Source organism: Rhinoderma darwinii, chromosome 7, assembly GCF_050947455.1.
Source record: "Rhinoderma darwinii isolate aRhiDar2 chromosome 7, aRhiDar2.hap1, whole genome shotgun sequence".
NCBI lineage: Eukaryota > Metazoa > Chordata > Amphibia > Anura > Rhinodermatidae > Rhinoderma > Rhinoderma darwinii.
Genome location: NC_134693.1, coordinates 93273704 through 93298906, shown reverse-complemented (window position 1 = coordinate 93298906; position 25203 = coordinate 93273704). Strand labels below are relative to the sequence as shown.

Genomic DNA, 25203 nt, shown 5'->3' with positions numbered 1-25203 from the left:
AGGCCATGAAGAGAACTCTGCCGCAGGATGCTTCCCTGACTTCTGCTGGTCGGCCCGAGAACGCCGGCGGCCATCTTGCAGGACCACGTGGTCCGACTGCAGGAGCGCAGCGGCGGCCGCAGAGGGGGCCCCAGAGACCTCAAATCCCGGTCGGGGGTCCGGTTCCCTCGGATCCCGAGCTCTCCCAGCTGGCGGGAGTGAAAGAAGGGCCGTGCTCTCCTGAGCGGGCCCGTTTCCAGACGACACAGAGTCCCGGCGGCCATCTTGGGAAGCAGCAGGCGCCGTCGGCCGGGCCCCAGTCTTGTGCGGTACCTGGTGAGGAGACACGGATCCATCGACCTCCTGCAGCTGCACCATGGAGGGTAAGTGGACGTCGTCAGGTGCGGTCTCCGGAGGCCCAGGGCACCGAGCTAGCGTTGAGGACGACTCCGAGCGGCCATCTTGGTCGCCTGCTTCAGACCGCGATGAGGCCCTCAGCTGCATCTGCTGATGGCGCCCGAAATAGACCCCAATATCGCGCTGGGGTGAAGAGGGGCAGGAAAGGGCTGCTGCCTTAGATTTTTTAGATGCTTTTCACATTACTGGGAGTCTATGTTAGCCACTAATATGAACGCTGGGTGAGGAGCTGGAGAAAACACGACTTCACTCTCCCATAGCTGGCCACGCCCCCCCCCCCATAGGTTATTTTATCAATACCTTCAACTGCGGCATGCGGCACAAGCACAGGCAAGGGTGCTGGATATGGGTTGTTCCAGTATGGGAGTGGTGGAACAGATACTGCGGGCAAGAGACACAAAAGGGCTTATATCTTTAATATATGGCACGCTGCTTCTCAAATTTCTAGGGGATCCGATTGCAGAAGTTAAAACAAAATGGGAAAGAGATGTGGGAACATTGACAGAGGACGAGTGGGGGGAAATATTAGAGTCACCAAAAGTCCTCTCCCTTAGTGTGGCGCATAGGAGGTCGCAACTTTTTCTCCTACACAGAGTATATAGAACACCTAAGGTGCTCTGGGAAATGCGGCTTAGATCTACAATGGAATGTCAAAGATGTTTATTGGATGGGGCGGATCTGAAGCACATGTTCTGGAGCTGTCCGAGGCTGCACGGATACTGGGGAGAGATTAAAGAAATGGTGTCTCGGATATATGGCAGGGAATTCCCACTGGATCCCAAGATATACCTGCTGGGCTGCATAGGAGGGGTGGAAGAAGATAGGGCTGAACTGTTATCCATTAAAAAAGTACTATATCACGCAAGAAAATAGATTGCTAAATACTGGCTACAGGGGGATCCCCCGGAGGTTTCTGAACTAGTGAGTTATGTTACTTGTACGGTGGCTTTGGAGCGAAGAATTTATATGAAACGTGGAGCGATTCATAAATATGATAAGCAATGGGGTAAATGGACACACTACTATGGATTGGGAGGTCAATAAAAGTGGAGTGAGATATACCAAGGGATAGAGACATGGACGCGCAGGGGGGGGAAGGGGTGTGGAAGGGAGTTAAGGTTGGGGCGGTGGGGATGTTATTAAAGAAACGTATGGGAAATATGTAATGTATACACAGAATTTATACTAAAAGATGATGTGTAATGTAAATTTTATTTTTCTGCTAAATGTGGATTTATAGCAGATGACAGATGTATATTGTGTATTTTCAATAAACAGTTGTTTGATTAAAAAAAAAACTTTTTTTTATTTTTACACTTTTTCTTCCCTATGGGGGCTGCCATTTTTTTTTCCATTTCTGTATGTGTCGATTAACGACACATACAGACATGTAATACGACAGCTCCAGTCCCATAGGGACTGCGAACGGGGCCCGTTCCATCCACTTTCGTGTACGCCGCTGTGTGGGAACGGCGCATGCGCCGCTCCCACACAGTTCAATTTGAAATGCGCGCCGTCCGGCGCCATTTTCCTGTGGACCGGAAGTCGCGGCCGGACAGTAAGATTACTACTTCCGGTCGCGGCTTCCGGACTTGTGCACATGGAGCAGCGGCAGCAGGCGGAGCGGATGGACCGGAGGGAGCGGCGGCGACTGGAGCAGGTAAGTTATTTCTATGTATGTTCGTGTTTCAGTGTGTTTACTACTGTATGTTAACCTTCTACACTGTGTGTTAGCTCAAAAAATGGCGACACACAGTGTAGGAGGTTAGACCGTTCAAACCCCACGTTTATCCCGGCACTAGCCAGGATAAAGGAGGGGGGGATTCTGAGAGCTCACTAGAGCGAGGGATTTTTACCCAATTTTGCAGCATAAAGCAACGTGGTTGCTTTACCACATGCAATGCTGCAATTTTGGGAATGGCTCCATCTAGTGACCAGTGCTGGGAAATATTATAAATTGAATCCAATTTATAATATTTCCTGACTCGTGAAAAAAATAAATAAAATCAGAACAATGTTTAAAGGGGTTTTCCGGAACTAAGAAATTACATTTATTTAAATAAAACAATGAAAAATATATAACTTTACAATGTACTTACGTTTCATCAGATGGCTGTAGCGTCGTATATCCTCCTCCGTCACCGCCCCCTTAGTAATGGAAAATCTGCACTTCCTGTGCAGACCCGTCCATTTGGTCTTCTGCCTTGCTTCCGGTTTCCGGCTTTCACACTGTACGGTTATGTCACAAATGACGTAACCGTACCACATGCTTCTTTATCTCATTAGAGCATGCGTGGTTAACACACTCCACCGCGCATGCTCTGTGAAATTATAACCCCTTATCAATTAGCGACGGAATATGAAGTTGTGGGAATAACGGCCGTTTCGGCCGTCTTCCCGACAGGTGCAGGAGCTGTGACAGCTGCTGTCTCGTACAGCAGCTGCCGCAGCTCCTACAGCGGGGACCGATCGCTGTGTCCCCGCTGTCTAACCCCTTAAAAGCCGCGTTCAATAGAGATCGCGGCTTTTTAGGGGTTAAGTTACCATCGCCAGCCTGCTACACGATAGCGGCCGGTGATGGTTACTATGGCAACCGGACACCAAACAATGGCGTCCGGCTATGCCATCGACGGAAGCCTAATGGGTCCTGACAAAGTCAGGACCCACTATGCTTGCTGTCAGTGAATAGCTGACAGTTCTAATACACTGCACTACGCATGTAGTGCAGTGTATTAGAATAGCGATCAGGGCCTCCTGCCCTCAAGTCCCCTAGTGGGACAAAGTAATAAAGTAAAAAAAAAAAAGGTGTAAAAATAAGAAAATAAAAGTTAAAAAAAATCCCCTTTTTTTTCCCTTATCAGTCCTTTTTTATTAATAAAAATATATAAATAATAAACTATACATAATTGGTATCGCCGCGTCCGTAACGGCCTGAACTCCAAAATTATTTCGTTATTTATCCCGCGCGGTGAACTCCGTAAAAGAAAATAATAATAAACCATACCAAAATCACAATTGTTTGGTCACTTCACCTCCCAAAAAATGTATTAAAAATAGATCAAAAAGTCGCATGTACCTAAAAATGGTCCTGATCGAAACGACAGTTCGTTACGCAAAAAATAAGTCCTCGCACGGCTTTATTGATGGAAAAATTATAAAGTTCTGGTTAGAATAAGGTAACACAAAAAGTAAATGATTTTTTACAAAACGTATTTTATTGTGCAAACGCCATAAGACATAAAAGAACTATAAACATCTGGTGTCACCGTAAGGCCGGGTTTACACGAGCGTGTGCGTTTTTGCGCAAGCAAAAAACGCGGCGTTTTTCGTGCGCAAAAGGCACTTAACAGCTCCGTGTGTCAGCCCTTTATGATGCGCGGCTGCGTGGTTTTCGCGCAGCCGCCATCATTATGACACTCCGTTTGGATGTTTGTAAACAGAAAAGCACGTGGTGCTTTTCTGTTTTCATTCATCCTTTACAGTGCTGTTGCGCGAATCACGCGCGTCCCACGGAATTGCTTCCGTGCGACATGCGTGGTTTTCACACACCCATTGACTTCAATGGGTGCGTGATGTGCGAACATCGCACAAATATAGGATGTCGTGCGTTTCACGCAGCGGACATACGCTGCGTGAAAATCACGCACCTGGCTGCACGGCCCCATAGACTAACATAGGTCCCTGCGACGCGCGTTGCACGGACGTATAACACGCTCGTGTAAATGAGCCCTAATCGTATCGCCCCGCAGAATAAAGTGAATGTCATTTATAGCGCACGGTGAACGCTGTAACAAAAATAGAATAAAAAAACAATAGTAGAATTGCTGTTTTTTTTAGTCACCACGCCACTTAAAAATAGAATAAAAACTGATCAAAAAGCCGCATGCACCCCAAGAAAACTACAATGAATTCCTCAAGGGGTCTAGTTTCCAAAATGGGGTCACCTTTTGGGGGTTTCCACTGTTTTGGTATCAGAAGACCTCTTCAAACCGTTTAACCCCTTAATGACCGGGCCATTTTGCACGTTAATGACCAAGGATTATTTCTTGTTTTTTCACGGTTGCATTCCAAGAGTTGTAACTGTTTTTGTATTCCGTCTATATAGCCGTATAAGGGCTTGTTTTTTGCGGGACGAGTTGTATTTTGTAATTCTACCATTTTTAGATGCTTATAATATATTGATTAACTTTTTATTTTAGGAGAGAATTGAAAATAAGCAGCTATTCCAGCATTCATTTTCACGTTATAAATTTACGCCGTTTACTATGCAGCGTAAATAACATGTTAACTTTATTCTATGGGTCGGCACGGTTACGGGGATACCAAATATGTAAAGGTTTTATATGTTTTTTCTACGTTTGCACAATAAAAAGCCTTTTAGAAAAAAATTACTTGTTTTTGCATCGCCGCATTCCAAGAGCCGTAACGTTTTTATTTTTCCGTCGATGTGGCCGTACGTGGGCTTGATTTTTGCGGGACAATGTGTAGTTTTCATTAGTACTATTTTGGGGTACATAGGACTTAGATTAATTTTTATTTAATTTTTTATGGGGGGAATGGGAGAAAAGAGCGAATTTTGCCGTTGTTTTTTTGGACGCCGTTCATCCGGCGGTTTAATTAATGTGTTAATTTTATTGTTCAAGTTGTTACGATCGCGGGGATACCATATATGTGTATGTGTGATTTGTTTTGACACTTTTACTAAAAAAAAAACACTCTTTGGGCAAAAAAAGTAGTTTTATTTGATTTTCAATGTAATTTTATTTTTATTTTTTTCACCAACTTTATTTAACGGATTGACATTTATTTTTTTTTAGTCCCACCATGGGACTTCACTATGCGATGTGCCGATCGCATATATAATGCTTTGGTATACTTAGTATACGGAAGCATTATTGCCTGTCTGTGTAAAACGGACAGGCAATCTGTTAGGTCATGCCTCCGGCATCGCCTAACAGGCAGATGCTGAAGACAGACCTGGGGGTCTTTGTTAGACCCCCGCTGCCATGGAAACCCGACGGCGACCTGCGATTTCTTTGCGGGGGCGCCGATAGGGGGACAGAGGGAGCTCCCTCCCTCTGTCAAACACATTAGATGCCGCTGTCACTATTGACAGCGGCATTTAATGGGTTAAACTGCCGGAATCGGAGCGCGCTTCGATTCCCGCAGTTGCAGCAGGAGCCAGGCTGTGTATAACAGCTGTGCTCCTGCCGCTGATCGCGTGGGTACACTGGCAGTACCCGCGCCATCACAGGACGGATATATCCCTCCTCCTGCGCGAACTAGCAGCTGCAGAGGACTGATATATCCGCCCTTCGGCGTTAAGAGGTTAAAAACGCAGATATCCAGTGATTTCAGCTTGTGCTATCAGTAATAGAATGAGAGCACCAAAATGAAGACTGAGATTGCAGAAGTTAGTAGAGCTGGGTGTAGTAGGCGGAGCAAGTGCACTGCTGCATGCACATTGCATGCTGGGACTAGAGCAGTGCATGCAGGGAGGAGAAACACAGGAAGTTAAGAGGAATGAACTTACTGAGCAAAACAAACCTCTCAAGGTAAACAATAGGGAGTAATGTTACTAAAACCATTTATTATCAAGAAAAAGATAGTCAGTCAGAGTGCACTAATATATTAATAGAGGAACATTGCATTGATTTAAAAAAAAAAAAAAAAGGATTGGAAAACCCCTTTAATCACCTATACACTAACTGTTTAATTTTTAAAAAAAAAACATGTTTTGCTGGCAGCACATTCCCTTTAACCCCTTAATGACCGCCGATACGCCTTTTTACGGCGGTCATTAGTGGGCTTTATTCTAGAGCGCCGCTATTCTACGGCGCTGCTGTAGAATAAAAAACAGAGCAGGGAGCTGTCAAATCTCCCTGCTCTCAGCTGCTAGAGGCAGCTGAGGGCTGGGGGCGTCCCTGCTCTGCCGGGTGAGATCGATATTAGTATCGATCTCACCCGTTTAACCCTTCAGATGCGGTGCACAATAGCGAGCACCGCATCTGAATGGTTTTGGAGAGAGGGAGGGAGCTCCCTCTCATCTCACTGACACCCGGCGATAAAATCGCCGAGTGTCTGTGTCTTCTATGGCAGCCGGGGGTCTAATAAAGACCCCCAGGTCTGCCTGGAGCGAATGCCTGCTAGATCATGCCGCAGGCATGACCTAGCAGATGCCTGTCCGTTTTAAACGGACAGGCAGTAATACACTGCAATACAAAAGTATTGCAGTGTATTATAATAGCGATCGGAGGATAGTGAAGTCCCCTAGTGGGACTAGTAAAAAAGTTTAATAAAGTTAATAAAAAAAAAAAAAGTGAAACAAAAAAAAATGAAAAACCCACTTTTTCCCCTTACAAACTGCTTTACTATTAAAAAAAACTACAATAAAGCAAAAAAGTTACACATATTTGGTATCGCCGCGTCCGTAACGACCCCGACTATAAATCTATAACATTATTTAACCCGCACTGTGAACGCCGTAAAAAATAAAATAAAAAACAATGGAAAAATTGCTGTTTTCTGTTAATCCTGACTTAAAAAAAATGTGATAGAAAGTGATCAAAAAGTCGCATCTACTCTCAATTGGTACCAATAAAAACTGCAAGTCGTCCCGCAAAAAACAAGACCTTATACAGCTATGCCCACGCAAAAATAAAAAAGTTACAGCTCTTCGAATGTGACAATGGAAAAATGTAAAAAATGGCTTGGACATTAGGGCCCAGAATGCAAGCAGGGGGAAGGGGGTTAAATAGATATTATTGTGACCCCTGATGAATCACCCTGCTAACTAAGTGGTGCGGAAACGCGTAGGGACACAGCTATTGGCACGTATTGTCCAGGTGTTTATGCTATAATTCAAGAGGGGGAGACATTTCCTTGCATCGTGTGGTACACATACCATATAGTACCCATATGTACCCCCTTGCTGGACATCGTGCTTATGTCTTAAATAGTCTATTAGCTATTTAGCCCTATTTTAGTTCTTGATTTCTATAATAAAATTTATATTTTAATCGTTCATATAGGCAGTGATATGATTGGTTACTTCATGTCCAACTGTGTTATCCAGTTAGCCATACAGTATGTAATGCAAAATTGAGCCAAACCTAAAGGGGAGAAGTGTGAGTAGAACTGTTCGCTGGTTGTTTATGCAGCATCCTTCAGTATAGAATTCATGTCTTGTAGATTTTCCATAACTGTAAACACTTGTTCTTCAGACAGGTGCGTCTTTGTATCATATGACACTGCTGCCTCCTGAGCAACATAATAGGCACCCAGCAACAGAAGACAGGTGTGGTGGGGGAAATGTGCTTTAACCCTTTAACTGCTGACCGCTAAATCTAAGGGCATGTTCCCACGCACTGTTTTCAGACGTAATTCGGGCGTTTTACACCTCGAATTACGCCTGAAAAAATGACTCCATTACGCGTACAAACGTCTGGCCATTGCTTTCAATTGGTTTTACGATGTTCTGTCCCCACAAGCCTTAATTTTACGCTGATCCAAATACGGCGCGTCGCTGTCAAAATACGGTGCGTAAAGACGCTCGTGAAAAAGTGCATGTCACTTCTTGGGACGTTTTTGGAGCAGTTTTTCATTGACTCCGTTGAAAAACAGCTCCAATAACGTTCGTAAAATACGGCGCGAAAAACGCGAGTTGCTACAAAAACGTCTGAAAATCAGGAGCTGTTTTCGCCTGAAAACCGCTCTGTATTTTCAGGCATATTTTGCTAAGCCGTGTGAGCATACCCTAACTCTGTAAAACAGGAGCTATATAACCACAGGTCCTTCTCAATGAATTAGAATATCATCAAAGAGTTAATTTCTGTAATTAAATTCAAAAAGTGAAACTCCTATATTATATTGATTCATTACTCACAAAGATCAATTTCCAGCATTTTTTTTCTTTAGATTATGGCTAAGGGTATGTTCACACGACCTATTTTCGGTCGTTTTTCGGGATCTTCGGGATTTTTTTGAAGCAGAACGCCTCCAAACATCTGCCCATTGATTGCAATTGGAAAAACGACGTTCTGTTCCGATGAACCGTCTTTTTTTTTTTTTTTTTTTTTTTTTTACGCCGCCGTTTGAGAAACGGCCGCGTAAAAAAACGTCCGAAAGTGCAGGTCACTTCTTGGGACGTTTTTGGAACGCTCCAAAAAAGGCCATGAAAATCGCGAGTGGCTTCAAAAACGCCTGAAAATCAGGAGCATTTTTTCCTTGAAAACAGCTCCGTATTTTCAGATGTTTTTAGTCTAGCGTGTGAGCATACCCTAACAATTAAAGGGTAACTAAACATTCGACAAACTTCTGACATGTCAGAAGTTTTGATTGTTGGGGGTCCGAGCACGGAGACCCTCACCAATTGTTAAAACGAAGCAGAAAATCTGAATATTGGATAAAAGTTCAAGATTATAGACTCATGGTGTCACACACTCTAATCCGCTAATCAACACAAAACACATGCAAAGGTTTCCTTAGCCTTTAAAGGGAATGTGTTGCCAGAAAAACATGTTTTTTTTTAAAAAATTAAACATTTAGTGTGTGGGTGATTAAACATTGTTCAAATTTTTTTCATTTTTTTGCACGAGTCCAGGAAATATTATAAATTATTTCTAATTTATAATACTACCCATTTTTGGTCACTAGATGGAGCTGTTCCCAAAATTGCAGCATTGCAACATTGGGTTAAAAGCCCTCGCTCTAGTGAGCTCTCAGCATCCCCCCCTCCTTTATCCTGGCTAGTGCCGGGATAAACGAGGGGTTTGAACGGTGTAACCTCCTACACTGTGTGTCGCCATTTTTTGAGCTAACCCACAGTGTAGTAGGTTTACATACAGTAGTAAACACACACAAACACGAACATACATTGAAATCTCTTACCTGCTCCTGCCGCCGCGGCTCCCTCCGGCCCGTCCGCTCCGTTTGCTGTCGCTGGTGCAAGTGCACAAATCCGGAAGCAGCGACCGGAAGTAGTAATATTACTGTCCGGCCGCGACTTCCGGTCCACAGGAAAATGGCGCCGGACGGCGCCAATTTCGAATAGGACTGTGTGGGAGCGGCGCATGCGCAGTTCCCACACAGACGCCGTACACTGCAGTCAATGGGACGGGAGCCGTTCGCAGTCCCTATGGGACTGTGGCTGCCGTATTCCATGTCTGTATGTGTCGTTAATCGACACACACAGAAATGGAACAAAAAATGGCAGCCCCCATAGGGAAGAAAAAGTGTAAAAATAAGAAAGTAAAACACAAACACACAAATGAATATAAACGTTTTTAATAAAGCACTAACATCTTTAACATATAAAAAAATAATTTGTGATGACACTGTTCCTTTAAATGGTCCAACAGTCTTGTTCAGTAGGCTACACAATCATGGGGAAGACTGCTGACTTGACAGTTGTCCAGAAGACAGTTATTGACTCCCTCCACAAGGAGGGCAAGCCACAAAAGGACATTGCTAAAGAAGCTGGCTGATCAGAGTGCTGTATCCAAGCATATTAATGTAAAGTTGAGAGGAAGGAAAAAGTGTGGTAGAAAAAGGTGCACAAGCAACAGGGATAACCGCAGCCTTGATAGGATTGTTAAAAGGCCATTCAAGAATCTGGGGGAAATTGACAAGGAGAGGACTGCGGCTGGAGTCGGTGCTTCAAAAGCCACCACACACAGACGTATTCAGGACATGTACAACTGTCGCATTCCTTGTGTCAAGCCACTCATGACCCAGAGACTACGTGAGAAGCGTCTCACCTGGGCTAAGGAGAAAAAGCACTGCTTTCAGATGAAGGTAAATTTTGCATTTCATTTGGAAATCTCAGTCCCAGAGTCTGGAGGAAGAGTGGAGAGGCATCAATCCAAGTTGCTTGAGGTCCAGTGTGAAGTTTCCACAGTCAGTGATGGTTTGGGGAGCCATGTCATCTGCTGGTGTTGGTACACTGTGTTATATCAAGTCCAAAGTCAACGCAGCTGTCTACCAGGAAATTTTAGAGCACTTCATGCTTCCCTCTGCTGACAAGCTTTATGGAGATGCTGATTTCATTTTCCAGCAGGACTCTGCACCTGCCCACACTGCCAAAAGTACCAATACCTGGTTTAACCCCTTAAAGGAACAGTGTCATCACATTATTTTTTTTAATATGTTAAAGATGTTCGTGCTTTATTAAAAACGTTTATATTTATTTGTGTGTTTGTGTTTTACTTTTTCTTATTTTTACACTTTTTCTTCCCTATGGGGGCTGCCATTTTTTTTTCCATTTCTGTATGTGTCGATTAACGACACATACAGACATGGAATACGGCAGCCACAGTCCCATAGGGACTGCGAACGGGTCCCGTCCCATCCACTTCTGTGTACGCCGTCTGTGTGGGAACTGCGCATGCGCCGCTCCCACACAGTCCAATTTGAAATGCGCGCCGTCCGGCGCCATTTTCCTGTGGACCGGAAGTCGCGGCCGGACAGTAAGATTACTACTTCCGGTCGCGGCTTCCGGACTTGTGCACTTGGACCAGCGGCAGCAGACGGAGCGGACGGGCTGGAGGGAGCCGCGGCGGCAGGAGCAGGTAAGAGATTTCTATGTATGTTCGTGTTTGTGTACGTTTACTACTGTATGTAAACCTACTACACTGTGTGTTAGCTCAAAAAATGGCGACACACCGTGTAGGAGGTTAGACCGTTCAAACCCCTCGTTTATCCCGGCACTAGCCAGGATAAAGGAGGGCGGGGATGCTGAGAGCTCACTAGAGCGAGGGCTTTTTACCCAATTTTGCAATGCTTCAATTTTGGAAATAGCTCCATCTAGTGACCAGCAATGGGAAATATTATAAATTAGAATTAATTTATAATATTTCCTGACTCGTGAAAAAAATAAAAAAAATGTGAACAATGTTTAATCACCTACACACTAAATGTTTAATTTAAAAAAAAAACAACATGTTTTTCTGGCAACACATTCCCTTTAAGGACGCAGACTAGTTTGGGCCTTAAGGCTCAGAGGCCATTTTTCAAATCTGCCATTTTTCACTTTATGCGGTAATAACTTCGGAATGCTTTGATCTATCCAAGTGATTCTGACATTGTTTTCTCGTGACACATTGGGCTTTGTTAGCGATAAAATTTGGTCGATACACTGTGTTTATTTGTGAAAAATAGCAAAATGTAGTGAAAAATTAGCCTTTTTTTTTTTTTAAAAATTTAACTGTATCTGCTTAACATTTCCCATATGTCTACTTTAAATTGGCATCATTTTTTGAGCATTATTTTATTTTTCTAGGACTTTGTAAGACACTTAGAACATAAACGGCAATTTCTCATTTCTCGTTTTCAAGAAAATTTCAAGCCTTTTTTTTTTTTATCTACCAGTTTAGTTCTGAAGTGGCTTTGAGGGGCCTATGTATTATAAACCCCCATAATACACCCCATTTTAAAAACTAGACCCCTGAAAGTATTCAAAACCGTATATAGAAAGTTTCTTAACCAGGGGCGTAACTAGGAAAGATTGGGCCCCATAGCAAAATTTAGACTGGGCCCCCCCCCCCTGGGTACCCCCCAAACCTCCACCCCCCCATTGTAGATAGTGCTTCCCTATGGATTCCACCACACACTGCCCCCTATAGATAGCGCCATACAGCCCTCCCCCTGTAGATAACGCTATACAGCCCTCCCCACCAAAAAAACAAAAACAGCCTATAGTTTGTCCTACAAAATAGATGTATCCCCTATCCACAGGATAGGGGATACATGTGTGATCGCTGCCAACAATGAGAGCGGGGGACCTAAAGTCCCCGAAGTTCTCCATGAGAGACCTCGGACTTCCGGGGTCTGCGCAGTTCAATAAAAATGAAAGGAGCACTGGTCACGCATGCGCACAAGCGCGACCAGTGCACAATTCATTTCTATGGAGCTGTCGATAGACTTCGGAAGTCCGAGGTTTGTCATGGAGAACTTCGGGGGACTCTCGGTCCCCCATTCTCCTTATCACTGGGCGTCCTAGCGATCACACATGTATCCCCTATCCTGTGGATAGGGGATGCATGTCTTTTTTTAGGAACAACCCCTTCAGTGGCGTCGCGCTGTAGCAGCCATAACGGCAGCTAGCGGAGCCTACGGCCATGCTGCGGGCCCCTTGGCAGCCGCTACGGCGGTAGTTACGCCACTGTTCTTAACCCTTTAGGCGTTTCACAGGAATTAAAGTGGAGGTGAAATTTGCAAATTTAATTTTTCTTGCAGGAATTCAATTTTAATCCATTTTTTTCTGTAACACAGGAGGTTTTACCAGAGAAACACCACTAGTGGACTAAAACACAAGCCCCAGAACCAAAGAAGCACCTACTGCATTTTGGGGCCGGTTTTTCATTCGAATATATATTCGGCACCATGCTAGGTTTTAACAGGTCTTGTGGTGCCAAAATAGTAGGAATCCTCCCAAACTGACCCTGTTTTGGAAACTAAACCCCTCAAGGAATTCATTTATGGGTGTTGTGACCATTTAGACCCCACAGTTTTTTTTCACATAACTTATTTGAATTGGGCTGTGAATTAAAAAAAAACAAAACTTAATCTTTTCCAATAATATGTAGTTTTGGCTCAAAATTTCTTATTTTCACAAGAAATAAAATACCCCATTATGTTGCCCAATTTGTCCTGAGTGTGGCAATACCCATTTGTGATGATAAACTGCCGTTTGGGCCCATGCGAGGTCTCAGAAGGAAAGGAGCGCTATTTGTTCTTTGGAGGCCAGATTTTGCTTTATTGGTTTTCGGGTGCCATGTCGCATTTGCAGAGCCCCATAGGTATCAAAGCAATGGAAACCCACCAGAAGTGGCCCCATTTTGGAAACTACACCCCTCAAGGAATTCATCTAGAGGTGTAGTGAGCATTTTAACCCCAGAGGTATTGTCTAAACCAGGGGTCTCAAGCACGCGGCCCGCGGGCCGCATGCGGCCCCTGGGGCTGTCATCTGCGGCCCGCAGGACACAGGGCTGCTAGTATCGGCTCTGCTCCGGGACTCTGTGGAATTCCCTGACATCGCTGCCCATATATGGACAGTGTGTCAGGGTCTTCCCCAGAGCGGAGTCCCGGGCAGAGCGCTATTATCGGCTCTGCTCCGGGACTCTGGGGAAGCCTCTGACATCGCTGTCCATACATCGACAATGATGTCAGGGGCTTCCCCAGAGCAGGAGTCCTAGTGATGTCAGGAGCACAGCTGGAGTCCCAGGAAGAGCCTACTAGCGTTCTGCCTGGGACTCCAGCTCTGGGCAAGCCCCTGACATCACTGGGGCAGCCTCTACAGAGGGCACTGGGGCAGCCTCTACAGAGGGCACTGGGGCAGCCTCTACAGAGGGCACTGGGGCAGCCTCTACAGAGGGCACTGTGGCAGCTTCTACAGAGGGCACTGTGGCAGCCTCTACAGAGGGCACTGTGGCAGCCTCTACAGAGGGCACTGTGGCAGCCTCTACAGAGGGCACTGTGGCAGCCTCTACAGAGGGCACTGTGGCAGCCTCTACAGAGGGCACTGTGGCAGCCTCTACAGAGGGCACTGTGGCAGCCATCTACAAGTGGGTGTGTGACAGTATCTGAAGAGGACACTGGCATTATCTAGGGGTGTGTTGCATTATCTACAGAGGGCACTGTGGCCTTATCTACAGAGGGCACTGTGGCCTTATCTACAGAGGGCACTGTGGCCTTATCTACAGAGGGCACTGTGGCCTTATCTACAGAGGGCACTGTGGCCTTATCTACAGAGGGCACTGTGGCCTTATCTACAGAGGGCACTGTGGCCTTATCTACAGAGGGCACTGTGGCCTTATCTACAGAGGGCACTGTGGCCTTATCTAGGGGTGTGTTGCATTATCCACAGAGGGCACTGCGGCAGCATCTAAAAAGGGGCTGCCCAATCTTGACATGTGTGCTAACTGAGCAGCCGGACTGCATTTGGCGAGACTTAAACTGGAAAGCTGGATTGTTGAAATAAGCATGTGGAGAAATATCTCAAATTTTAAACCTAGCGCTATTATTATAGTAATGTAATATTATAGCTATGTAGTATTATTAATATAGTGTTATAGTAGTTCAAATAACTACTTGATTAACAATAATTTTGTATTGTATCAAATTTGAAAGTAATGCGGCCCGACCACTTCCCATTTTTTCTATATGCGGCCCACTTACCCGGCCGAGTTTGAGACCCCTGGTGTAAACGGTAATGCGCAGCAGATGGTGCAGTGTGAGATTTGCAATTTTCTATATATCTATGCCATTTGTGTCCAATATATTATGCCCAGCATGCGCCACCGGAGATATACACCCTATAAATTGTAATGTGAGTTCTCCTGGGTACGGCAATACCCTACATGTGGCTGTTATCAGCTGCCTGGGCACACAGCAGGGCTCAGAAGGGAAAGATGAGGATAAGCTGTGCGGAGTGCGTCAGGGTAGATTAAAAATCTAAGGGATGTATGATACATTTTAAAACACTCTTTCATACAGAGCCCTGGCTTTTCGGGACACGTGTCACATTGATCTATTGTGTCCTACCTCATCCCCCTCTTTGAGCAGACTCTGCACCTCTTTTGACTTTATCTCTTCTTGCCAGTTTGGGGAACTTCTCCTGGAAAGTGTTGCCCTGCTACGATGTGCGTAGCCTCTCTTCCAGAAGTACTGGGTGCCCCCACTTATTGGTCCCTAAAAATTTAAGTTTTTGATAACCACCTCTTGAAATTCCAGGAAAGTTCCCGTCTGGCCTGCACATCGACGTAGCACGTACGCATTGTACAATGCCATCTGTATGATTTGCACGGCCAGCTTCTTATACCACACCGCATGGCGCTGTAAGGCTTCAGGACTGGATCTAAGAAGTCCACCCCTCCCATGTACCTATTGTAGTCCAGGATGCAGTCTGGTTTGGGGGTCTTTGTACTGGTACCTCGTACAGGTACATGGGTACTGGTGTGGCCATGTATTGTTGTCAATACAAGGACATCTCTCTTGTACTTGACCCACAATATGTTGCTGCTAGAATGTGCCCTGCCCTCACCCCTTCTGAATTTTTTCCCAAGCAGAGTCTTAGGGAGGCCTCTCAGATTTCTTCTAGCAGTGCCGCATGCCGCAGGACTTCTGGAAGCGAGGCACTTGAAGAGTGGGACGCGGGTATATGATGCACTCTCGCACAGCTTATACATCTTCACACCATACCCTGGGCAGGTTCGGGCAGAATTGAAGCCTCCCTTTAAAATGTACCAAGGACTCATAAATAGAAATACAGTTCTGGGGGGTGTATGCTTGGGAAAACCGGGCACTGAAGTGGTCTATTAGGGGTCTCTGTTTATACAAACTGTCAAAGCTGGGGTCATATCAGGGTGGGCACTGCTCATTATCCGTATAATATAAGAAGCGAAGTATTGCCTCATAACGCATTCTAGACACGGCTACACGGTACATCGGAGTGTGGTATAAGAAAAAGCCGCCTCCTCCTCCTCCTCTTCCTCTCAGAAATTGACCTGCTGTGCAGAGTTTTATTCCGTAGCATGCCAATTGTATTTGCGCAAACGCTGCTTATTTGTAAAACCCGCAACAAATATGCAAATTTTGCGGTGGAAAAATCACAATTCAGAAAAAATCTAAATTCGTTGACTTGAAAAATAATAAAGGTTCATGCTTGCACCCAGCCGTTGTCATAGCTACACAATCACAGACTGCAGCTGTAACAAGGACTTACAGGTTCATCCGAGGTTACAGGGCTGTACTTGGAGCAGAGGGACACATCGCCATGACAATGCCCGGGTGGTAAGTATTAACCTTCTTTTTTTTTTTTGTTCCTGCAGTATTTCCACAGCAGAAAAAATGCACCAGAATTTGGAGCAGAGTTCCCTGCGGTTTCCAGGACGGATACGCTGTGTAAGTTTACGCAGCGTATCCGCTCTGTTTGAGCTGACCCGAAGTCTACATACACACTTTGCTGAATTCAATGTAGAAAATCCCCATCAAAACCGCACATAAACGTAAGGTAAAATCCGCATTTCATATTTTTTAAATGCGTTTTTAGGTGCAGATTTTACATTCTGACGCAGAAACTGGTGCGATGTTGTGCTGCAGGTTTTGGTGGTTTTTGTTTTTATAAACTTGTCAGATACAATTCTGAGACTGAAACGCAAGATAAATTGACATTCTGCAACGTGTAGATGAGATTATTTATCTTATTTATTTTTCTGGTACTGCATGTGACCTAACACTATATTGTATTACTGTGTCTATTCAGTATTATCTATGTAATGTTTTCCTAAAGAGTAAGGGTAAGTTCACACGCTGAGCCAAAAACGTCTGAAAATACGGAGCTGTTTTCAAGGGAAAACAGCACCTGATTTTCAGACGTTTTTTGAGCAACTCACGTTTTTCGCGCCGTTTTTTGAGCTGTTTTCAATAGAGTCTATGAGAAAACGGCTCCAAAAACGTCCCAAGAAGTGTCCTGCACTTCTTTTGACGAGGCTGTAATTTTACAATGACAGGTCGTCTGCACAGTACGTCGACAAACCCATTCAAATGAATGGGCAGATGTTTGCCGACGTATTGAAGCCGTATTTTCAGGCGTAAATCGAGGCATAATACGCCTCGTTTACGCCTGAAAATAGGTTGTGTGAACCCAGCCTAAGGGTGAGTGCACACTGATTTTTTCGACGCAGGAATCGTGCCGCAAAACGCATTTCAATTGGGAGGCGGAGGAGTTTTTTTCCCAGCGAGCCGAAAAACCGGCTCGAGGGGAAAAAGAAGGGACATGTCCTATCTTTGGGCGCTTATGCCTCTGACCTCCCATTGACATCAATGGGAGGCAGAGAAAGCGTATTTCGTGGCGTTCAATGGCGCGGGCGAAAAACGCAGCGAAAATCGGCGTGCAGGCAGAGGAAAATCTGCCTCAAAATTCCAAACTGAATTTTGAGGCAGATTTTCCTCCTGCCAAAAACTGTGTGAACGCAGCCTAACTGTCATTAATGGAAACTTTTTTTTTTTTTTTTTTTTTTTGGGAAGTGTCAGACGTTTTGATCAGTGTGAGCTGTTCAGCTGGGATCAGCAATGCTTCCAAGCCTGATGATAGGCTCACATAGAAAATCTATGAGCGCGTCTTTAGCCTGATGGCATGCTCATAGACCTATGTGAGCCCGTCTTCAAGCATACTAGAGTTGCCAATCACAGCTGAAGAAAAAGAAGCACTGCCCGTTTGTTCGTTGGCACACGGACATCCACCGATCATATTGTCTGACATATCCCTATGACATTCAAAAGTTTCCTGAAACGACAGTAAGGGTATGTGCACACACACTAATTTCGTCCGTAATTTACGGACGTATTTCGGCCGCAAGTTCCGGACCGAACTCAGTGCAGGGAGCCGGGCTCCTAGCATCATACTTATGTACGATGCTAGGAGTCCCTGCCTCGCTGCCGGACAACTGTCCCGTACTGTAATCATGTTTTCAGTACAGGACAGTAGTTCCACGGAGAGGCAGGGACTCCTAGCATTGTACATAAGTATGATGCTAGGAGCACGGCTCCCTGCACTGTGTTCGGTCCACTACTTGCGGCCGAAATACGTCCGTAAATTACGGACGTAATTAGTGTGTGTGCACATACCCTAACTCTTTAACTGGTTGCTGACGTTTGACATCTATGCTAGTCATGAGCGGCTGGACGTTGCCGCACCATGATGAGCATATATGTAATGCCGATCATGCGGGCACAGCAAATGTGCCCATGCTATCAGGAGCAGGGTAACGGCTATATTACACAACCGCAGCCTCGCTTTAACGGCGGAGATGAGCGAGGCCTCTTATCTCAGATGTTAACCATTTGAATGCCGCGATCAAAGCTGACCTTGCAGCATTCAATGGGAAAATGAGAAGGGGGAATACTCTTATGTTTACATCACAAACTTACCTTGTATGAGCAGAAAGCCCACAGTTCATTGACGGACCCCAGGGCTATCTGACCATATTACCAGTTAGAACATGCTTAATACACAGGCAGTTCTTACAGCATACCTATCAGTACAGAGGCTAATATACTGGCATATAGATAAAAGGCAGTACATTATGGTAAAAAAAATAAAAATCCAAACCCAAAATCACTTTTATTGGATTACAATAAAAAAATATAAAAAAAAAAAAAAGGAAATACACATACACGTTTGTTGCAATGAATAAACGACAATAAATATAATTCCTAAAACATAAAATATACATATATTTGGTATCCTCACCACCGTAACGATCTGCAAAACAAATTTATATCATCATTTATGATCGGTGTATGCTGTAAAATAAAAAATATATGGAAACCGCTGCAGAGCTTTTTTCTTTTTTTTTTTTTTCTCAGTTTTTGCCACAATAAAAATTTATAGAAACAAAACTATTATGGAAGTGCCATTTTTTTGGTACATTTGCATTAAGTACAACCCGCAACGAAATAGCCTCATACAGCGATGTCGAACAAAAAATAAAAGTTATGATCGCTGGGATTCCAAGAGAAAAAAAAATCGAATTGTTCGGTCCATGACAAAATTGGCCCGGGCCTTAAGGGGTTAATGTATTGTTGTATATTTTTCTGTTCTTTCAGATAATAGGACATCTGTGATCAAGAAAAAAGGCTCACATTGTGTATTCCGATAACTACATTTTGGAGCTTCTAATTAACATCCATGTGATTGAGGTCACTTGATCTCGTCTCACGAATTAAAAGTACAGCCTGTAATGAGAACAGTCAGTTATTTCGTAAAATGTATCATGTGCCCTTAATGTGTTTCTCTAAAAATAAGTTCTAACCATGTTTTTTCATGTGAAGGAAGATCTTTTTAAAGGAGTATTCCAGCCACAAACCTTTTTAAACTGTCCATTGCATAAGTGATAAATATTATACTGTGGCGAGGAGGCGTTTGAATGGAGCGAATGTCCAGCACGCTGCCGCTAAATCTCTATGGGAGTGACGGAAACGGCCATGAGTCATTGCAATCTTTGTACAGCGCTGTGGAATATCTTGGTTCTATATTGCAGCATAAATAAATATTTTCCTGTTGATTTCCCTTCTCAGATCTATATGCATCTACGCTCCTACAGCTGCCCTAATGAACAGAGACACATTGTCCGAATCCTCTTCATCGTTCCAATATTTGCCTTTGATTCCTGGCTTAGTCTCCTCTTTTTCACCAATGACCAGTACTATGTGTACTTTGACACAGTGCGGGACTGCTACGAAGGTAAATGTCATCAGAAATATCCACTCTGCATAATGAGACCTGCATTTACATTAGTTAAGAGATTCTAACTTGGTTGTGCTCATACCTGTACTTTTGTGGTCTCTGTTTTAGGCCTCATGCACACGACCGTGCCCGCAATCACGGCCCGCGATTGCGGGCACGGCCGGCCGCTGACTGACAGCCGCATTTTCGGGCCGTGCTCCCATACAAAGTATGGGAGCACGGCCCGCAAAATGCGAAAGAACGGACATGTTCCATAATTCCCGGAACATTTCCACGGCACGGACACCCTTCCGTAGTGCTACGGAAAGGTGTCAGTGTTCAATGAAAGTGAATGGCTCAGTTTTTGCGGACCGCAATTGCGGTCCGCAAAAACGGAGGTTTTTTACGGTCGTGTGCATGGGGCCTTAGGCCCAGGTTTTACTGTGATTTTGCGGGCTGCAATTTACGCACGGTGCAAAAATATATTGCCAAATATCGCCTATGAGAGGAATTCATGTGCCTGCAACTCCCAGGTTACAAAAAGAACATTGGATTTTTTGTGATTGCTGCAGGTTCAGCTGGTTAAAGTTTGACGGTTATCACTACGAGAAGCTGTGGGTGGTCTCGGATAGAATAACTGGCCAGCCATTTAACCCCTTCCCAGATTTGGAGGTGTGATTACATTAGGGATGCACTTCGATACCGTGCACCCCCAAACGGTTCGATACTAAGCTGTGCGTCCACACAGCTAAGTATAGTAACACATGAATGTATGAGAGCGTGGCTGCGGCCATGTAATACAGCCACTGCCCCGCTCCTGAGTCCTGACAAGTGCGCGCCGTCAGGATGATGCGATGTGGCCAGCGCTGTACCAATGAGCAGCGTCACTGAAGACTGAACATGGCGCACGCACTGCAAAACACCCCTATGTTGTCTTCAGTGCCTGCGCTGTCACTCATTAGTGCAGTGCCGGCCACATCACCTCAGGCTGACCAGGCGCGCACTTAATGTCAGGAGCGGAGCAATGGCTGTATTACACAGCCACAGCCCCGCTCTATAACGGCGGAGAGAAGAGAAACCTCTCATCTCCGCTGTTATTCCCCTGAATGCTGCGATCAAAGCTGACCGCAGCTTTCAAGAAGAAAATGAGAAGGGGGGGATGCCCCTTGGATCGCGTCACAGGAATCTCTGTGACGCGATTGAGGGACATACCATATATGGGCAGACAGCCCAGGGTCCATTGAAGGACCCCAGGGCTGTCCTACCATATTTCCTGTTAGGGTATGCTTAGTACACAGGCAGTTGTTAGAACATACCTATCAGTACACAGGCTAATGTACTGGCATATAGATGTATGCCAGTACATTAAAGTTTAAAAATAAAGTAAAAACAAAGTAATATAAAATTTTAAAAAAATACACCTACACTTTTTTTTACAATAAACATTAAAGTAAGTCTCAATACATAAAATATACACATTCAGTATTGGCGCGGCCGTAATAACCTGCACAACAATTTTCTTTGCATAATTTATGATGTGTACGCTGTAAAGAAATAAAATAAAAACCTGCTTTCTTTCACTTACTAATGTGAGGCACGAGGTGTGTTGAACTTAACCTCCATGTGCCTCATATTAATAGTAATTAACCCCATCATGTACCTTACATATTAACCCATTATGACTGAAAAACATGATGGGGTTAATTACTATTAATGTGAGGCTCATGGAGGTTAAATTCATCACACCTCACGCCTCACATCAGAAAATTGAAGCACTTTTTTTTATTACTGTTGGCAAAGTATCGTTTTGGTATCAAAATCGCAATACTACACGAAGTATCGGTATCTAAGTCCAAATTCTGGTATCGTGACATCCCTAGATTACATCCTAACTGCGGTATTCAAGCCGCAATAGGATTTAATGATACTTCCAGTGGGTGCTGGCTGTAATATAAAGCTGACCTCCCACAGCAGCCTCTTAATCCAACCCACCCTAAAATAAAAAAGATGTCAGTCAATAGCGACTGCGGCATACAAGCCGTTAGAAAGAGGTGGGTTAGCCCCCTCCGTCACCCCATTGGCCCACCGTGACTCTATCGTGGGGTGAAGGTGTAATTGGGACTGGTAAATATTACAAATGTAAGAACAGTTAAAGAGTAACTGCACTTTCTGCAAGGTTTTGATATGTCATAGAGACATATCAAAAGTTTGGATCGGTGTGGGTCTGGGTTCTGAGATCCCCACCATCGTTGGAACGAAGGTGCAGAAGCATTCAGCAGGGCGGCCTGCACCATTGCCGGTGATCCGCGCGCTATGAGAGCCGTCTTCAGCTTAACCAGGAGTGCAGATCATAGGACTGCACTCAGCTGAGCGCTTCTGCACCTTCGTTTAAAAGACTGTGAAGGTCTCGGCACCCGGAACCCACTGATTCAAACTTTTGATATGTCTGACTACAGTTAATAAAAAACTATTACAAATGTTAAAGGAAAAAACCCTTCTGCCCCCACCCCCCCACAAAGTAATATAAAAAAATAAATAAACGTAACTGGTATCACCGTGTACGGAACTATTACAATATAACATTACTAATATAGATAACCCGTTATACGGGTTTTACTAGCAAAAGGAATGATAAGTATTTATAATTGTGATCTTTGAGAACGACGTTGTTCGTTACAGGCTTGTCTTCCTTCAGGGTTTTGCCTTAATTCCTTGCTTTGGGAATTGGTTTCTCATTGTTCCTGGCGTTCCCCTGCTCTCATAGTTGCTCTTCTTATTCTCTGAGCCAAATATACATGATGATTATCAGCATTGTCCCTTTTTATAAGTGAGCGTGATCACACGTAACAGCTAAGGGACAATCCTTATAATCAATATATATTATTGGATAACTCCGCCTGCAATTCTCTTATGTAAAAGAATTGTGTCTTGGTATTTAATTTTTTTTGAGATAAGGGAATTGCATGCACAGTAATTCTTGCTAAAAAGTCCTTGCGTCTTAGTCGGCAGTCAAGGGACCCGGCTGCGCCGGGCCCCTGACCGCTTCTTACTTAACCCCTTCCAGACTCATGATGTGACGGCACATCATGGAGCAGGGAGGGGATGATTTTTGGAGCAGAGTGGGCTCACGCGCTGAGCCTGCTTCTTACACTGCCGGTGTCAGATGTGTTTTACAGCTGACACGCTGCTCTAACGGCCAGGAACAGCGATGGCGCTGTTCTTGGCCGTTTAAAGAGGCTCTGTCACCAGATTATAAGTGTCCTATCTCCTACATAATCTGATTGGCGCTGTAATGTAGATAAAATCAGTGGTGTTTATTTTGAAAAACGATCATTTATGAGCAAGTTATGAGCTAGTTTAGATTTATTCTAATGAGTTTCTCAATGGACAACTGGGCGTGTTTTTACTTTTTACCAACTGGGTGTTGTACAGAGGAGTGTATGAGGCTGACCAATCAGTGACCAATCAGCGTCATACACTCCTCATTGTTCCAGCCCAGCTTCTTTCACTGCACAATCACACTGTGCTGTGGATCATGGATATGTCATAAATGTTAGATAGATTCGGGTCCCACCTCTGGGACCCGCACCTATCTCTAGAACGGGGCCCCATAAACCCTGTTCGATCTTACTCTGCTCCGCTGCCTCCCGGCCACTTCCTGGTTAGGTGGTCGGGAGTTACGGAAACAGTGTAGCTCAGCGAGCACTCGGCTGTTTCCGTAACTCCCCTAGAAGTGAATGGGAGTTACGGAAACAGTGTAGCACCGTGAGCTACGCTGTTTTCGGAACTCGGTAGATACAAAAACAGAGTACACGGTCTGGTTACAGAAACAGCGTAACTCCCATACAACTGAATAGTAGTTACGGAAACAGCGTAGCATGCTACGTTGCTTCTGTAACTGCCATTCACTACTGTGGTAGTTACGGAAACAGCGTAGCTCAGCGAGTTACGCTGTTTCTGTAACTCCACCATGTATTGCAGGGCACTGTACCAGTGATCTAATGATCGCTGGTTCAAATCCCCTAGGGGAACTAATAAAATGTGTAAACGAAATATTAAAAGTTAAAAAAAAAACAACATCTCTTTTTCCCTTTTTTTCCCCAAACACAATGTAAAAAATGAAACCATTGTTATCACTGCGTCCGTAAAAGTCTGAACTATTACAATATAGCATTATTTCACTCGCATGGTGAGCGGCGTAAAAAAAATAAATGTTTAACCCCAGAATTGTTGTTTTTTGGTCACCACAGCGCTAAAAAAAGTGAAATAAAAAGTGAACAAAAAAATTACAATAATAAAAACTACAGCTCGTCACTCAAAAAATAAGCCCTCCCATTGCTCAAATGATGGAAAAATATAAAAGTTATGGCTCTCAGAATGTGGTGAAACCGAACAAATATATAATATATTTTTTTTTAACCAATAGTTTTTTCCTTGTAAAAGTAGTAAAATATGTTGTTTTTTTTCCACTATTTTCTGTTGTCTAAAACCTGGGTGCGTCTTCTAGTCCGAAAAATACGGTACTCCTAAAAATAAGAAAATTTTGAATCAAATAAAAAATCGTCCATAGGGTTGACAAAAATGTAGATTGATTACACAGTGGTAACTCTGAGTAGGGATGACACGATACCAGAATTTGGACTTGGACCAATCGGCATCATGCACTCCTCTCCATTCATTTACACTGCACTAGCGATATAGATATATCGCTATGTGCAGCCTCATACACAAACCCTAACATTACTACAGTGTCCTGATAATGAATACACATGAAATCCAGCCTGGACGTCATGTGTACTCAGAATCCTGACACTTCTGAATCTTTTTTTGTGAGATTCCGGCAAGTGAAACCAAATCTCGTTTAGCTCCGTGATCTCGCGAGATTTCGTATCCGTTGCTGGAATCTCACAAAAAAGAGTCAGAAGTGTCAGGATTCTGAGTACACATGACGTCCAGGCTAGATGGTCATGTGTATTCATTATCAGGACACTAGTAATGTTAGGGTTTGTGTATGAGGCTGCACATAGTGATATATCTATATCGCTAGTGCAGTGTAAATGAATGGAGAGGAGTGCATGATACCGATTGGTCAGCGTCATGCACTCCTCTGTACAACGCCCACTTGGTCTAAAGTAAAAGTACGCCCACTTGGGCATTAAGAAAGCTCATTAGCATAAACCTAAATCGCTCCTAACTTTGTGAAAAAAGATCGTTTTTTTTAAAATAAAAAGCATTACTGTCACCTACATTACAGCGCCCATCTCCTTATATAGGAGATAGGGCACTTATAATGTGGTGACAGAGTCTCTTTAAGGCTCAGAGCCCATTTTTCAAATCTGACATATTTCACTTTATGTGGTAATAACGTCTGAATGCTTAAACCTATCCAAGCGATTCTGAGATCGTTTTCTCGTGACACATTGGGCTTCATGTTCGTGGTAAAATTTGGTCGATATATTCAGTGTTTATTGGTGAAAAATTGCAAAATGTAGAGAAAATTTTGAAAAAATAGAATTTTTCAGAATTGAAATGTATCTGCTTGTAAAACAGACGGTTATACCACCCAAAATAGTTACTAGTTC

At 44.1% G+C, this 25203-nt stretch overlaps 1 protein-coding gene across 3 annotated transcripts in view; it reads left to right on the top strand.

Moving 5' to 3' along the window:
- TMEM184B (transmembrane protein 184B) overlaps positions 1-25203 on the top strand; it is a 157674-nt gene that overhangs the window by 62653 nt on the left and 69818 nt on the right. For all 3 annotated transcript variants that reach the window (XM_075833691.1, XM_075833690.1, XM_075833692.1), the window contains exon 4: positions 19474-19639. In XM_075833691.1, the coding sequence (XP_075689806.1) occupies positions 19474-19639 (166 nt within the window). The remainder of the gene's footprint in view (positions 1-19473; positions 19640-25203) is intronic.